General features: G+C 37.9%; 2 protein-coding genes across 6 annotated transcripts; one reads left to right on the forward strand and one right to left on the reverse strand.

The window, feature by feature from the left end:
- The first annotated feature begins 1042 nt into the window (after nt 1-1042).
- On the forward strand, nt 1043-8103 carry LOC113701744 (phosphatidylinositol 3,4,5-trisphosphate 3-phosphatase and protein-tyrosine-phosphatase PTEN2A-like). Of its 3 annotated transcripts, XM_072058996.1 has the most exons (14): nt 1043-1299; nt 2181-2601; nt 2979-3080; nt 3169-3225; nt 3999-4064; nt 4685-4861; nt 4945-5031; nt 5124-5188; nt 5264-5340; nt 6277-6368; nt 6505-6635; nt 7030-7099; nt 7348-7890; nt 8024-8103. In XM_072058996.1, exons 2-13 carry the CDS (start codon nt 2182-2184, stop codon nt 7867-7869), a joined length of 1866 nt encoding a protein of 621 aa, XP_071915097.1. In that variant the 5' UTR covers nt 1043-1299; nt 2181; the 3' UTR covers nt 7870-7890; nt 8024-8103. The 3 variants fall into 3 exon arrangements, with proteins under 3 accessions (XP_071915097.1, XP_071915096.1, XP_027078309.1); XM_072058995.1 differs by having other exon boundaries at nt 7348-8103; XM_027222508.2 differs by having other exon boundaries at nt 6277-6323; nt 7348-8103.
- Nucleotides 8104-8425: 322 nt separating this feature from the next.
- On the reverse strand, nt 8426-13080 carry LOC113701745 (small RNA degrading nuclease 1-like). 3 transcript variants are annotated; one of them, XM_027222509.2, is made up of 12 exons: nt 12910-13080; nt 12557-12739; nt 12332-12421; nt 12014-12082; nt 11433-11573; nt 11181-11297; nt 11028-11097; nt 10807-10907; nt 10297-10431; nt 10114-10221; nt 9454-9558; nt 8426-9156 (listed from the first exon to the last, which is right to left on the reverse strand). In XM_027222509.2, the coding sequence occupies exons 1-12, from the start codon at nt 12940-12942 to the stop codon at nt 8824-8826; spliced, it is 1485 nt and encodes a 494-aa protein (XP_027078310.1). In that variant the 5' UTR covers nt 12943-13080; the 3' UTR covers nt 8426-8823. The 3 variants fall into 3 exon arrangements, 1 of the variants encoding a protein (XP_027078310.1); XR_011818298.1 differs by having other exon boundaries at nt 9078-9156; nt 10087-10221; XR_003451000.2 differs by lacking the exons at nt 8426-9156; nt 9454-9558 and having other exon boundaries at nt 10119-10221; nt 10297-10421.
- Nucleotides 13081-14590: the final 1510 nt, after the last annotated feature.

The following is a 14590-nucleotide window of genomic DNA, read 5'->3' on the forward strand; positions in this document are numbered from 1 at the left end:
AAATCTTTGGTAAAAAAAATAATAATAAAAGGAGGAAGAATAAAATGACCAATTACCCAATTTGGATTGCATTTTTCTGGGTTTTTTTATAGAAAAATTACTATAGCGATTTGATCTATGTGAAATAAAAAGGTGATTAAAAATTGTGTTTACGAAAACGTAGCAATTATTCTGAGAAAAATTGCAATCCAAACGGCCCCGATCTTATCCAAAGTTTGAGCCGGATCACCGGGTAGGGCTGTCAACGGGCCGGGTCCGGGCCGGAATTCATTATTCCGGACCCGGACCCGAATTACTATGCCGGATCCTGATCCGACCCGTTTACCCGACGGGTCTTTTATTCTATGTTCCGGATCCGGATCCGGGTCTACCCGAACAAATTTACCAAAATTTATAATTTCTAATAAAAATGAGAAAAAAATATATTTGTAAACTAATTTCTAACTAATGCAAAGAAAAAATCAAATAAGAAAAGAAATCAAATTAACGGATCCGGGTCTACCCGAACAAATTTACCAAAATTTATAATTTCTAATAAAAATGAGAAAAAAATATATTTGTAAACTAATTTCTAACTAATGCAAAGAAAAAATCAAATAAGAAAAGAAATCAAATTAACTTTATTAAAATACATCACCCTAATCAAATTATATTGATAAATATATATTTTTTAAATTATTAATTCATTTATATCCGGATCCGGGTCTAAAACGGGTCGTAATACTATATGCCGTATCCGACCCGTTTTTTGTTTGACAAAACGGATCCGGAAAACGGAATTAAATCTCTACCCATACCCGCAAAAATTTCACGGATCTGGTCCGGATCCGGGTCTAGACCCGACCCATTGACAGGCCTATCACCGGGGCCCTGGATTGCTATGCATTAACCAGCAAGGCAGCAACGTACCACTACTATATGATTTTTTTTTTTTTTTTTTGTCAAAACACTACTATATGATAGTGCCAGTAGAAATTGCGAATTGTGGCTGAGTTGGCAACTACTAGTGTTGGTATAGTAAAGCCTACTGCACCGAATCGTAGCTCCAAAAATAACAATTAACCTTTGCTGCTCCACCACCTCCATCGCGGCCTCACCTCCATTTTAATTCCGACCTCACTATTCTGCAAGCGTCAAGAGCGCCGGAGCTGATACCTCTACGCCTAAAGAAGAAGAAAAGAAAAAGTTAAAAAACTATAATCCTAAAAGGCTAGAAAGAAGAAGAAGGAGAGATACAGTCTTAAGCCTCGCAGCATTGTTCGAGAATAAACGGAGGATTTCTGGATCTTCATTAGCTCTGTGAGTAGGCCCCCGCATTCTGATCCACATTTAATTGCTTCGCATTTCGCGATTTCTATGTCAAATTATACTTGCTTACCTAGATCTCGATGACTTCTATCAGACGTAATAGACTCTTCACGTCGCACACGTAGAACTAATTGTCCGTGAATTTGTTTGCTTATTTTATTCTTATTATTTCTTGCATTTGGTACGCGATTGATTGTATTTCTCGTCATTCATCTACTGAAATTGAAAATGACGAATTAGAGGTCGAGATGGAAATCCACGCATTTTATTAGTTGTTATTTTGAAAAAAAAAAATTTGTTGGATTGAATGAAGCAATTATAAATGCATTTACATTTTCGTATCTCGTTTTTAATTCTTTTTAACAGAGTAGCATGCTATGCTAATAAATATATGTAAATAGTAGCTTTTTTCAAAGCAGTTTTATCGCTTGTGATCTCTAGTATTGCTGGTTTTCCCTTTTCAGTATTTTGCATCATATCTACCCGTAAGGCTGCACAATGTGACAGTGTTTGTATCATCGATTTTCTTTTCTTTCTTTTTTTTTTTTTGGTACTAAAAGCTATTTTATTTGAATAAGTGAAACGCATGGTAGATTCCTCACAGACAAGCCACAAATGTGTATATTTGCAGACTGACATTGCCATACCGCCTATGCATTAACTATACGAGCGATGTGGAGAGATATGATTTAGATAACTGAAAGAGCACGCTTTAGTATTTTTCAATTTGTTTCCATGCCAACTGAATGGAAGAGAGTAGCATTGGGTGTTTTTAGGTGTGGAATGAAGGGACATGTGAAGAGGATGTCGATATGATCTTTTATTTTTGTGTCTTATCTAAACTTGTTATCTTTTTTTTTTCCTTTTTGCAGAATGGATACTAATTCTGGTGATTCAGCAAATCCTCATTCTAGTGAGGGTTCAGATGTCGAACCTCGTGTAGTGACTGCTACTGCGGTAGACAGTTCCCCACGTGGCTCATCTTCTATGTTGTCGACATCTGCCATATCTTCTTGGGCCAAAGGTCTGAAACTTCCACAACCCTTAGCACCGGCGACACCAAACTCACAGGCCGGAAATGCTCCCAAGTCTGCATTTTCACGTCTAGCCAGTGGATTTGGACTGAATTTGCCTTTGAAACCAAATGATAGTTCTGGAGACAGCTCAGCTGCTGCACAATCAGGTGTTTTTGAGTCGCTCACTAAAGGAATAGTTGATTCATCTTTCAGTGCAGTTAAGGCTGTTCAAGTTAAGGCACGTCACATTGTCTCACAGAACAAGCGAAGATACCAGGTCGATCAAGTTCTTATTTCTTTGCTTTAATTGTATGACTAGTCTTTGCTCTCTGCGATTGAACATTAACAATCTTTTGCCACTATTTCCAAAATCTGGATGAGTAAGTGTGAATAAACCTTTTTTTTGGACATAAGACGTTTATGCAATTGAAATTGATATGATGGCTACACAATGAAATATTGCTCATGTACCTTGTCAACTTGGTTTTCAAACTCTCGATGAATTATGAAGTTTATTGCAGTTGAATTTCTCCAATTGCTTAATATGCCACCCACTTATGTTCTTATTTTCATTTATGAGAAGCAAGGACCTTTTGTAACACACTCATATATCTAGACAAGTAACTCTGGTATTCTTTCAATGCCTTATTTCAGGAAGGGGGATTTGATTTAGATATGACTTATATAACTGAGAACATCATTGCAATGGGTTTTCCAGCTGGTGATATGAGTTCTGGATTTTTTGGCTTTGTTGAGGTAAAAAAAAAAAAACACAATTTGCATATGAAATGTTCCCAAACACATCTCAGTTTTACTAAGTATATTTGTTGGAAATATGACGCAGGGTTTGTATCGGAATCACATGGAAGAAGTGATCAAATTTTTTGAAACTCATCACAAGGTAAGTTTTGAATTCAAATTGGTGACTACTAGTTGTATACAATTTGCTGCCAAAAATATCTGTACAGAATATGTATTCAAAATCTTTATACCTTTTCTACCGTGAAATATCTGATTGGACCATTTAGTTACTGTACTTTCCTATTAAGGTACCAATGTACCATCATCACCTCAAAAAGTTAATCAATTTCCTAAAACAAGGTAAATTTATATATTATTGCCACTCTTTTCTTTCAAAATTAATTTTTAGTTTTTAAGCTAAATTAGACATGACGTGCGTAAAAACATATCTGGAGAACAATGCTTTGTTTGTTGATTGGATTACCTGAATTAGCAATGGTTTAAATAAGATATGCATGTTATCCCTAAGACCCAGCTCAGCTTGTAGGAACATTAGCTAGGTGGCGATGAGGACCCTGGTTCAACTATCATTTTCTCCGCTTTCCATTTTCCCCTTGTAACGCTTGGCCTCGCCCTTGAACTCAAAACAAAAATATAAGATACACAAATTGGTAATGTAGTTACCTTGATCAGGACTGTTGCTTTTAACGTCACATGGGCCTCATATTAATTCACTAACTTTTACTTCAATCCCCATGATATGTGCTCAAGGCATGCGACTAAAATGGATGGTGTACTGCTATTGAACACTTGAAACTGCCTTATCTCACTATATCTGCTCCTTGTTCGCTAGCTTTAGATAACTTTTCTACTCTTCGTTTTACTTGCTGCTTTTGCAATTTGATATGCCTTATATATTTCTTTGGTTTTCAGGGGAAGTACAAAGTATACAATCTTTGTTCAGAGAGGTTATACGATGCGTCACTGTTCCAGGGAAAGGTGTTGTTTTCTCCTGCAATAAAATCTGTATTTCAATTTCATTCCTGCAATTCAAGAGTCTAAACCAAGTGTAGCTTGACTGTCATTTGTGATCTCCAATTTATGCTCTATAAATTTCTGGAGTGAAAAGAATATGAACAAAGGAATGAGGGTAGTTTTGATTTGCTTTTTGATCATTCAGTCAGAAAATGCTGAGTTACTTAATATGTCTTTTTAATGATTCATTTTGAAATCTCGTAGGAAGATGCTGCCAGTGGAAAAAAAAAATTCAAGAGCAATGCTCTGATAGGATGAAGGAGGGGGCAAAGGAAAAAGATTTTTGAAAACTAGGAAAGAACTCTTATTTCAGGGAAGAAAATGGTTTAAAGAAAGTGCAACAAATACAATCCTAGTCGTACGCAACAATTAATTAATAAATATAGCAAATTTTCGCTCACCCAGAGAGGAAGTGACCATTGGTGAAAGCGTGAAAGCAGGCTGGAACAGTGTAGTTTTTCCTCTTACATAAGCCTTTTTTTTTTTTTCCTTTTTCCTTTTTTTTGAAGTATTCCTCTTACATTACTTATATCACTAATGAGAATGATAGTTTAATGTGTCTGATACGCTTAATTCTTGTCCAGGTTGCCAGTTTCCCATTTGATGACCATAATTGCCCTCCTATTCATCTTATTAAGTTGTTCTGTCAAAGTGCTTATTCATGGTTGAAGGAGGACATCCTGAATGTGGTGGTTGTCCATTGTAAAGCTGGTATGGCAAGGACAGGATTGATGATCTGTAGTCTTCTTCTGTTCTTAAAGGTAAAATATGTTTCAGAGAAAATGCTGTTTTTGATGGGAAAAGCTGAAACATGTATTAGTCCCACACTTCTCGTCTTTTGCAGTTTTTCCCCACAGCTGAGGAGTGCATTGATTACTATAACCAGAAAAGATGTGTAGATGGGAAGGGTCTCATTCTCCCTGGCCAGATTGTTAGTCAAAAATTTGCACGAACTGTTTTTCTGAATAAAAGTCTTATTTATATATGTGATCTAACAAATTTTCATTTTTTGCCTTTCCATAGAGGTATGTGAAGTACTTTGAGCGCATTTTAACGCACTTCAATGGTGAAACTCCGCCTGGACGTAGGTACTCTTCAGATTAGTTACTTAAAAAATACAAAGTATTGAGCCATCAAGGTACTGAAAAGCTACTATATTGCAGGTGCATGCTGAGGGGATTTCGACTCCACAAGTGTCCTTATTGGATCAGACCTGCCATTACCATATCTAATCATAGTGGTAAGTACTGGGTTGAGCCTCATGCTAACTTTGCCACAGTGAGAAGCAGTATTTTGTTACTGTTCTGGTGATTCGTTAATTTATTCGGTTTGAGAAGTCACCTACATTTGGTTGACGTTGCTTTATTTATTCGTTTAATTAGTGTCTGTACAATTACCATATATGCCAGGCGATGTACTTCAGTTTTACTGTCTCTCAAAAGTAGCATCTCTCATGTGATAAATTTTAGTTTGGGGAATATCATCATCCAAAACCAAATATGGTTTAGGATTACTGCCAGATATAGAACTTTATATATTAATGCAAACCAATGAAATTATTATCATTGGCTTTTTTAATATCTTGTCTGAAGTTGGGAGTCAAAGGAAAAGTAATTACATGATACCATTGCATTTGTGGCAAGTCCCTGTCAGTCATGCAAACCAGGAAAAGGGCTTTTTACCCAATAGCTTGAACATGACTATTAACATCTGATTTCAATACGGAGCTTGATTTAGAGTTATTTCATCTTTGAGTGAGAGAGAGGGATTGGTCTTTACAATTGCTGCACATGTGAGCGAGAGGGATGGGTCTTTCTCTAAACTTCCAAGATAAATAAAAAATTATACATGTCACTAGTAGTATTAGGGTCTGCTTCGTGTGAGATATTCACTTTCATGCAGCCAGAGGCAACCAGCACTTCTTGCTTACTTTTGAAGATCAATGAGAGCCCTATGGAAAATAGCAGTTGAATTTCTAGAAGATTATTATGTCAGTAGCAATCTCTTATATGTGGAGTATAGAGAACAAAAAGGTTCAGAAAGTTTTAGACCTTGCTAGCTGCAAGAATAGAAACTTTCTTTATGAGCAAAATGTGACTTCTGACTCTTTAAGCTATCCTTTTTTGAATTTTAAACCAGTTTTGCTGAACTGACGAAAGTATTTACTTGTCTGCAGGAGTTTTATTTTCCACTAAAAAGCATCCGAAAACAAAGGACCTAATGGTATTCTATATCATCTGTCACTTCATTACTGCCTCATTTTTACAAGTAAATGTATTTGATTGGCTGTGCTGACTACTCGAGAGTTATTCTCTTTTTCATTAATTGAGTTTAATTTATGATCTATTTGAAAATTTTGTATGGGGCTACAAAACCATTTAATTTTTTGCGTTTCTTCTTGTAGCCAGAAGACTTCTGGTTGCGTGCAGCAAAAAAGGGAATTGTGGTCTTTGCTCTACCAGGGGAGCCAGGTTTAACAGAATTGGCGGGGGATTTCAAAATCCACTTTCAGGATCGCCAAGGAGACTTCTATTGGTGTGTAAACTGTCCTGGTATCTGCTTCTTTTTAGTGCATGTCCAATTGCAGTAGCATCCCATCACGCTTGTTGATTTTTCTCTGAAATATGTTGCCTAAATATGTATGCATTTGCTCATGATCCAGTAGCATCTGATTGCGCGTGCAGCATGACCATCATAGAAATATTATCTGTGGTATTTTTAATTAATTTCCTAGAGGAGAGCAAGAGGAGTTTCAAGGATATCAAGTGCGCATCCTTTAAAACATTGTGAAGTGTTTGATAAATTCTTAGTCTTCATGAGCTTTGATTAAATTTGAAGCATACATTAAGACTCTTGACAAATTTATATTTTCTTTAGTTTCATATTTCACCTTCTTTTTTTGGTGGTAAGCTGTTTCTCCTTCTTTCAGTTGGTTGAATACGACAATGATGGAAAATAGAGTGCTTTTGGATTCCTCTGATCTTGATGGCTTTGATAAGGTAAATCAAATACTTTTGTTTGTTTATATAAGCAAACTCTCAATTGTAAGTCATTCATCTTTCTCATCTTTTCTTTTCATTTTTTCCAAGATTTTGCTCTTACTGTAACACAGTTTCACCTTTTTGTAGCTTTATTTGTTTCTCAGCGCCTTTTAGTCGTTCTTCTTTAATTTCATCCTTTTCGTTTTTGGGTAAAATAGAACTTTAATTTAATTTCTTGCTGTTAACAAACATCTGGCACTCCACAGAGGAAATTGCCTTCTCCAGGTTTTCAGGTTGAGATTGTGATGATAGACTATGATGGTACAATATCATCCAAATTTAAAGCTGATCAAGTGGCAAAGGGGTCTGATGGACGAGTAGGAAGTCAAGCATCATCAAGTGATAGGAATGACGCGAACACTGCTCAAGTCGAGGTTACACCAAAACGAGATAATGATGACGATGTTTTTTCAGATAGTGATGGAGAGGGGTCTGTACCCTCAAGAAGAAGTGTAGATAACACATCATCTGCAGTGGGAACTACTTCACCTCTTGAATCAGGTAGCAAAGATAACCAAATTACATCCTTCACCGATCAGACCAAACAACTCTCATTGGGGAGCAAGGAGTCCGCACCTTTTCAGACCAATACGTCAAAAGAAACGAAATTTGATGTTGTTGAGAGGGTTGACTCTATTCCAAACCTAGGTTCTGGTGATATTAAAGCTATTGCAGCAGATGCTTCTGTTTTCAGTTTTGGAGATGACGAAGACTACGAAAGCGAATGAGCAACAACAGTTGATTCGCAGGTTAGGATTGGTTTCCGTTGGCGCTATAGTGCCTTGAATTTTCTGACAAATTAAAGATATTTATTTTTCCTATACATATGCTGACCTTTCGCGTCCCTGCTCCTAGTTGAAGTTCTTATCTGTCATTGTACAGGGAACAGAAAACGTTGTTTTTGGGTTGAAATTGTTACCCGAATACTATATATTTATACACTCATATGGCCATTAATTTTAGACTGCGTCTGCTGACAATCATATGGAATTCAGTCCAGACATCAGGATCGGATGAAAACTCTCCTCATCCTACAATAAGAACTGCTTTGCTTTTGTTTTTGTTGATCTTTCACTCCCTTTCATGTTTCCTCTTCTTTTCATGTTTCCCGAGCATTAAAGCCAAACACTCTTGTACTTTGCTCCACACATTAACGAGGCTCCCAAGCTCAGGCAAGTCGACTGTGAACTCGAGTCAAGCATTTGACATGCTTGCAAGCAGCTCGAATTATCTTACATCACAGCTTGAAATATCCCCTCAAACCCAGCACAACTATAAAAAAAATGAAAAAGAAAGGTCGAACTATAAATTGTAAAAAGTAGCAACGCCCACCTCGTGAAATACATGAACTGTTTCTACCAAGGGCGCAAACCAGCGGAAACGTGAAAGTCTGCAATAAATGATAATCGCATCAAACAAGAGCTTCGCACGTCAGTAAGAAATCTATAGTTCGTACTGTAAGCATAAGGACCCATGGACATTAGGCAACTAATTTTCCTCTAGCAGCAAGTGCAGCATCTAGCTTTTCTCAAGCCAAACACCATAAGAACTCTTCTTTAAGCCATGAGTTTCTCGCATACTACTGAGTTTCTTCTTGAGTAATCTCTCAGCTTCATGAAGCACGTAATGCTGTTCCTGTATTATTGCCACATCAGCCAATCAGAAAACCGCTACATGGCAGATTAAAGTCCTTGCTTCCTTGTAAGAGCAACAATGATCTTGTTCAAGCTGGATATTTCACGATCTCTTTGGCTTAATTCTTGCTTCAATCTTTCAATCTCCTCCAAACGACTCTGACACTGCTCTGTGCATGCCCTAGACTCCTCAACTATTCTGCACTCCTGATCAGTATGCAACTTCTTTGACTCAGTTAAGGCCTCCTCAGGTTCGAATGATCTTTTCTTTGATGTAATGACACCAGGAGAATCTTTAGCCATTTTGCGGACACAAAAACTACCAACAATTCCTCTATTGAGATGAAAAGATATTGACTTCTGTGATCGTCCGGAGGTGTCCTAGGAACAGGCAGATCAGCTATGTCATTAAAACTACATTTGGAAACAGAATGAATTACAGATTAAATCCATAATGATTCTAATAATTGGGCAATTTTACTTCAGTTAGGGTAAATGCGACGGAGAGAGGCCAGGCACAACCAGAATCATTTATGTTGTCAGCGAGATACATGAGACAATAACTTCAATTGGCAAAGACTTGTCACTCAGAGAGTTTTATCCTACTATTGATTTGGTCCAAAGATCAAACCTATCAACATTATGTTGGAGGGAAGAGAGTGGAAAGTAAAACAATACCTTATCCAAGTAGCCATCAATGCAATCAAATGCTTCGTTTGCCTCTTGCTGATTTTTGAAAATTGCAAAGACCGAATATTTCGATCCTTTGGCCTTTTTATTAGCCTGCCAGCATTAACAGGTAAGCAATTCCAACCAAGCACAATGTGTGTTTGCATGCATCAGAGAGAGTGAATTCATCTAATCACTGCCCAAGATTTACAGAAACATTTTGCATACAAAACACAACTAGCACCCAAAGAGTGTTGAGTGGGTTTTTTTTTTTTTAAGGTGTAAGTGGGAGGTCTCAAACCCAAGTCCTCTCAGTTACACTCTCTCCCCCCGTGCCACCTGACCCATCCCTCCCCCCTATTGAGTGGGTTGAATTTAGTAGGTTCATTTATCAAGCACTTCTGCCAGTGAGGCAGCACAAGCATGAACTGCTGCAACACCACCTTTGTGCCCCCCTTAATGTGGCCAACAAGGAATTGTAAATGATGAATACTCACAAGTAACATTTGCATGTTTTATTGTGAAGAAATTGGATACAAAGCCTAATGCTTCAAAAAAGATCAGTAAATTACAGCATTAGAAGCATCACCTACAGATTACTATAAAGTGATATTAGCATAGAGCAAGTTTAACGGAGATTACTTGTGAAATAAGGATAGTTGCTCAAACCTTCATTTCAATTGTAAAGTCTCCTGGAATAACTTCATGCAGATCTTCACTGTGAACATTCACTGGAATTCTATGAACTAGTAGTTTTGCCAAATCCGCCTCTTGTGCCTAATTCCAAAAATTCAAATAACATAAAAGTTGGTAATTCATTAAAAGATAACAGAGATGGAGTTCTCAACTTACATCCTCATGAACCAATGGAATTACATTCCCTACTCCTCGTTCAATATTGGCCAAAACGAGTTTCATTGCGGCACATGCATCATCTAGGCAATTGTGAGGATTCTGCCCCTTCCGAAGCTCATAACCTAATATAGACTGCAAAGAATATAAAGTCTGATTTCTTCACTGAAGTACACAAACTGTAATTCATGCATATTACACATGAAGAGAATGCAGCAGATGCTAACTATTACAGAGCTTATACATCAGCGAATTGGACTTCATTTGAATGTTTGTCTAGAAAAAGTTCCATCTATATATTGAGATACCCTGTTTACAGGCATGTCTGCTTCCGCACCCCTTAAACCCAACGACAGAAGTTTTGAAATATCCAAAATGCTTATTTATATTTATTGTTCTCTCATCTTATGCATGTTAGTTAACTTGTTACCTGGAGACAACTATATAACTCAATAAATATTCAGAATTGAAGGAACCATGAAATACTGGTTTCACAAGTGGCAGCCTTACCTTACACAAGTTACTTAAGGAAAGTCTCCTGCTTGAAGGGCCATCCCCATGCTTGAAGATATAGGATGTGTCAATTACTCTTGCATGATCCAACTTCAGTGCTGCAATATTTTGCACATGAAAACAGGATTGCTATTGAGTAAACAATGAACCTTCTTTTCCAAAGGACTATACATGAAGCAAAAAACACACGAAGTTTAGGTCAAAGGACACCAACCCACCTCGAAGATCATTATTCAAACTGTGACCAACTAAGATAGTTCCATGTGATAGGAGCTTCTTCATGGATTTCTATATGATCAAATAATTGCAGAGGAAGACATTAAAACAAGCAAACACATGGGTCAGAAAACCTATTAACTAACAAAAGATACCTGTATATCAGACAATGAACAAGTAGCTCCATCCAAATCTTTGGCAGCAATCCCAGTGATCTCGGTTCTGTAATCTACCACTGCCTTACTGGGCTTTACAAACTCATTTAGTTTAACCTGAAACACTGCCAATTCTAATTATCTCATTCCAACTCAAGGCGAGAAGAAAGTTCTCCAGAGGTCAAGTATTAAAGAGGATTCAAGCCTTTATAGCTTTAAAGATTAAACTTGATCAACGTATTCAACATATACCTGCAAATTGCGGTCAACAACACAGACCCTCACCAAAGCTTCAGTTTCATTTTCGCAAAGAACCATCTCACAATCAACAGCAACCATAGCAGTAGATGTCATGGTCTTGGACTTTTTAGTGCGCTTCATAACCAGCCAGCCCTGCTCAAAACCATTCAATAAATGAAAGCTTAAATTACATCAAAACACCTACATTTCCTTACCACAGGAAAAAATATTTAAACTTACACAAGAATCAACTGAAATACAAGAATATTGCTCTAACACATGACCAAGAACCTAGAAATATTGTCCGTCTTCAGACATTGGCAAAACCCAACAGCAAAGTAATGTTGACATTGCTTATTTGGGTTAACAAATCAAGAACCATATCAGTCTTCTAATAAGACAAAAAGGGTTTGCACCAAAGTACTGTTATTATTTTGTAGCATTGGTTTGGTGGAGAGTATACCACAACAGTTAAACAGCTTCTTGGAGAAAAAACATAAAACCACAACCATCACCAAGATCCAATACACAATCATGCTGCATTTTCAAAGTAGCACATTAAGTAGGAGTAAATTCAACATGGGAAGACCAACCTCCTCATGTGACGGGAATGAATAATCAATTGGATACTGGGGGTGTTCAAGAGTTAAACGAACCAGCCTCTGCACTGCCATAACAGCAACTCCATAATTTGTAAAAGGAAGAAATAGAGGCATAAAAAAAATTATAAAAGATCAACATGGCACTGAAAAGCATAAAGCGTCCAGCTGAAAAAGAGGAGCAAAAGCGTATTAACATCAGCCGCAGCATTGAATGCAAGGTCGGACACATATCATCGTGTTCTTGATACAATAAATAAAAACCGAAAGCTATGAGGAGTAGTGATTGTGATAGATGACATGCAGTAAAACCTGTTCAGGGGATTCAGCATCAGGAGAAGTTTTCTGGAATTGGTAAACTGCGTCCCGGTTAGAATGGCACTCCAGCAGCTTCTCAAAGAACTGAGAAAAAGTACAGCACAAAGTCCGATAATGTCAAGTTTGGGCTTTTCTTCTGGGGGGAAGGGAAACAATAAAAACTACCAACTTCACAAATTAGCTTGAAAATTACAGATTAACTAGCAAAATTGGGGTCACCTTCAAATCATCGTCTTGGGTAAAGGTTTTTAAGAAGGCAAGCAAAGTATCAAGGGGCCTCCTAGAAGGGTCGCTCAAGCTGGCTCCAATTTTCTTGTCATAAAAATTCAAAAACTCCTTCCACCCACCTTTGCTACCCTTCATTCCTCGCTTTTGAGCCAACTTTACCATCTCCACGAGCACCTACTCAAACAGAATCCATTTGTTACTAAGATTAAACTAACCAAGGCTAGTTTCTGGTTCTGAAACCGACAGAACACAGCTAATCATCAGGCCGAGGAAAAATTCACAAATAAATAGAAATCAGAGAAAAAGCCTTAACAAGTTCAGAGGAAAAAAGAAAAAAGGCTTACTTCCTTTTTAACTGAAGAGAGCATCTCGTCCATGGATGATTCTGTGCTTCAGTGCGTATCTGTGTGAGACAGGAGAATAAGACGACGAAGGGATCTGGGTTTAGGGTTTAGAAGTTTAGATTCCGTCCGAAGCTGGTTTTGCCAATGAACCGGGAGCAATGGTCAGACCGGCTTTGGCCCAGTCAGGAAGTAAGGTTTTTTTTTTATTTTTTCGAGCGGGTGGTGTGGGCGCCGTTCTCTATCATGGCAAGTCCTGCGACATTTACTACTTTTATGTTTGTTTAACTTTTGAAGAATCTTTTGTTGGATTCGTGAACATTAAAATATTTCTACAAGTCCACATTAAAATCAAACAGAATTCATGGGGGAATTCTCAAAGCTACATTGACAACAAATCATTAACCGATAGATATAAATATACTGAGACTTGTCCACAGTGATGGTTTACTTTTGATTCTTAGCGTTGTACACTATGGGCTTGTTTGGAACCTGAGTTTTTTTTAAGTTTGTCTTAAATTTTACTGTAATGCACTGTAGAAGTTTTTGAAAAAATTTTGTAAAAGTTTTTATAAGGTGAAAAACTTTTTTGTAGAAGTTTTTGTAAAGTGAAAAACTTTTTTTTTCTTTTCTTTTTTTTCTTTCTTTTTCTCTTTCTCTTTCTTTTTCTTTTTCTTTCTTTCCTTTTTCTTTTCTTTCCTCTCTTCTTCTTATTCTTCTTCCTTTTTCTTCTTCTTCTTTCTTTCTTTCCTCCCCGTTACCTCCCAGCAGCAACTCACTCCCGCCACCTCCGCGCCACCCCTTTCTTCCCTTTCCCCTTCTCCTCCCCTCTGCCCTCCTACTCCCTCCCCCGCCACCCCCTATGCCCACTATCCCTTTCCCCTGCTCTCCCCCGCCACCCCCCTATGCCCACCATCCCTTTCCCCCGCCACCCCCCTATGCCCACCATCCCTTTCCCCCGCCACCCCCCTATGCCCACCATCCCTTTCCCCCGCTCTCCCCCGCCACCCCCTGTGCCCCGCTACCCTCCCTATCCTTTCCCCAGCGGGACCCCCTCCCCCCGCCACCCCCTGTGCCCCGCTACCCTCCCTATCCTTTCCCCAGCGGGACCCCCTCCCCCCGCCAACCCGTGCCCTTTCCCCAGCGTGCACCTTCTCCACAGCCATCAACAAGCCAGGCGCATCTCCGCAGGATGGGGAACGAAACAGCAATATTGGTCGACACTGACGGTGGTGTGGGTTGGGATAGGGGTGGAAGAAGAAAAAAAGGGAAGGAAATTTTTTTTGTGTGTTTTGGGTATTTTGAAGTGTGTAGGTAAAAAACTTTGAGAAGGTTTTTTGGGGTTTCTGTAGCAAAAGTTGTTAAAAAACTTGTAGGTAAAAAACTTGTCCAAAAATCTGACTTCCAAACAGGCCCTATGTTCTAAAATGGGTATTCGCCTGGTCTAGTAATGTTCAAAAAGTTGAATATAATCAATTGAAGAGAAAGCAGTAAAAATGAGATTGATATGTTAGTCGAATTAAGAATGTGCTCGGATACCAGATCATTTGGGATAATTTTTTTTAAAAAAAAAAAGAATATTGTATAATATTTCTTTAATATGATGTATGTAAAATAATAAAGTAGTTATAAAATATGTTGATGATGTAAATAAATAAAAATTTACAAATAAACTACAATATGT

The sequence above is a fragment of the Coffea arabica genome, chromosome 7e, assembly GCF_036785885.1.
Source record: "Coffea arabica cultivar ET-39 chromosome 7e, Coffea Arabica ET-39 HiFi, whole genome shotgun sequence".
In the NCBI taxonomy this organism is placed as follows: Eukaryota; Viridiplantae; Streptophyta; class Magnoliopsida; order Gentianales; family Rubiaceae; genus Coffea; species Coffea arabica.

What these genes read in the sequence shown, in the direction of transcription:
- LOC113701745 (XM_027222509.2), bottom strand. Translation starts at nt 12,942, where the DNA reads ATGGACGAGATGCTCTCTTCAGTTAAAAAGGAA. An exon ending in CCCAAGACGATGATTTGAAG is followed by an intron (nt 12,422 to 12,556) that starts GTGACCCCAATT and finishes ACTTTTTCTCAG; the next exon opens with TTCTTTGAGAAGCTGCTGGA. An exon ending in TTTGAATAATGATCTTCGAG is followed by an intron (nt 10,908 to 11,027) that starts GTGGGTTGGTGT and finishes AAAATATTGCAG; the next exon opens with CACTGAAGTTGGATCATGCA.
- LOC113701744 (XM_072058995.1), top strand. Translation starts at nt 2,182, where the DNA reads ATGGATACTAATTCTGGTGATTCAGCAAATCCTCATTCTAGTGAGGGT. An exon ending in GATTTTTTGGCTTTGTTGAG is followed by an intron (nt 3,081 to 3,168) that starts GTAAAAAAAAAA and finishes AATATGACGCAG; the next exon opens with GGTTTGTATCGGAATCACAT. An exon ending in TTACTGCCTCATTTTTACAA is followed by an intron (nt 6,369 to 6,504) that starts GTAAATGTATTT and finishes TTCTTCTTGTAG; the next exon opens with CCAGAAGACTTCTGGTTGCG.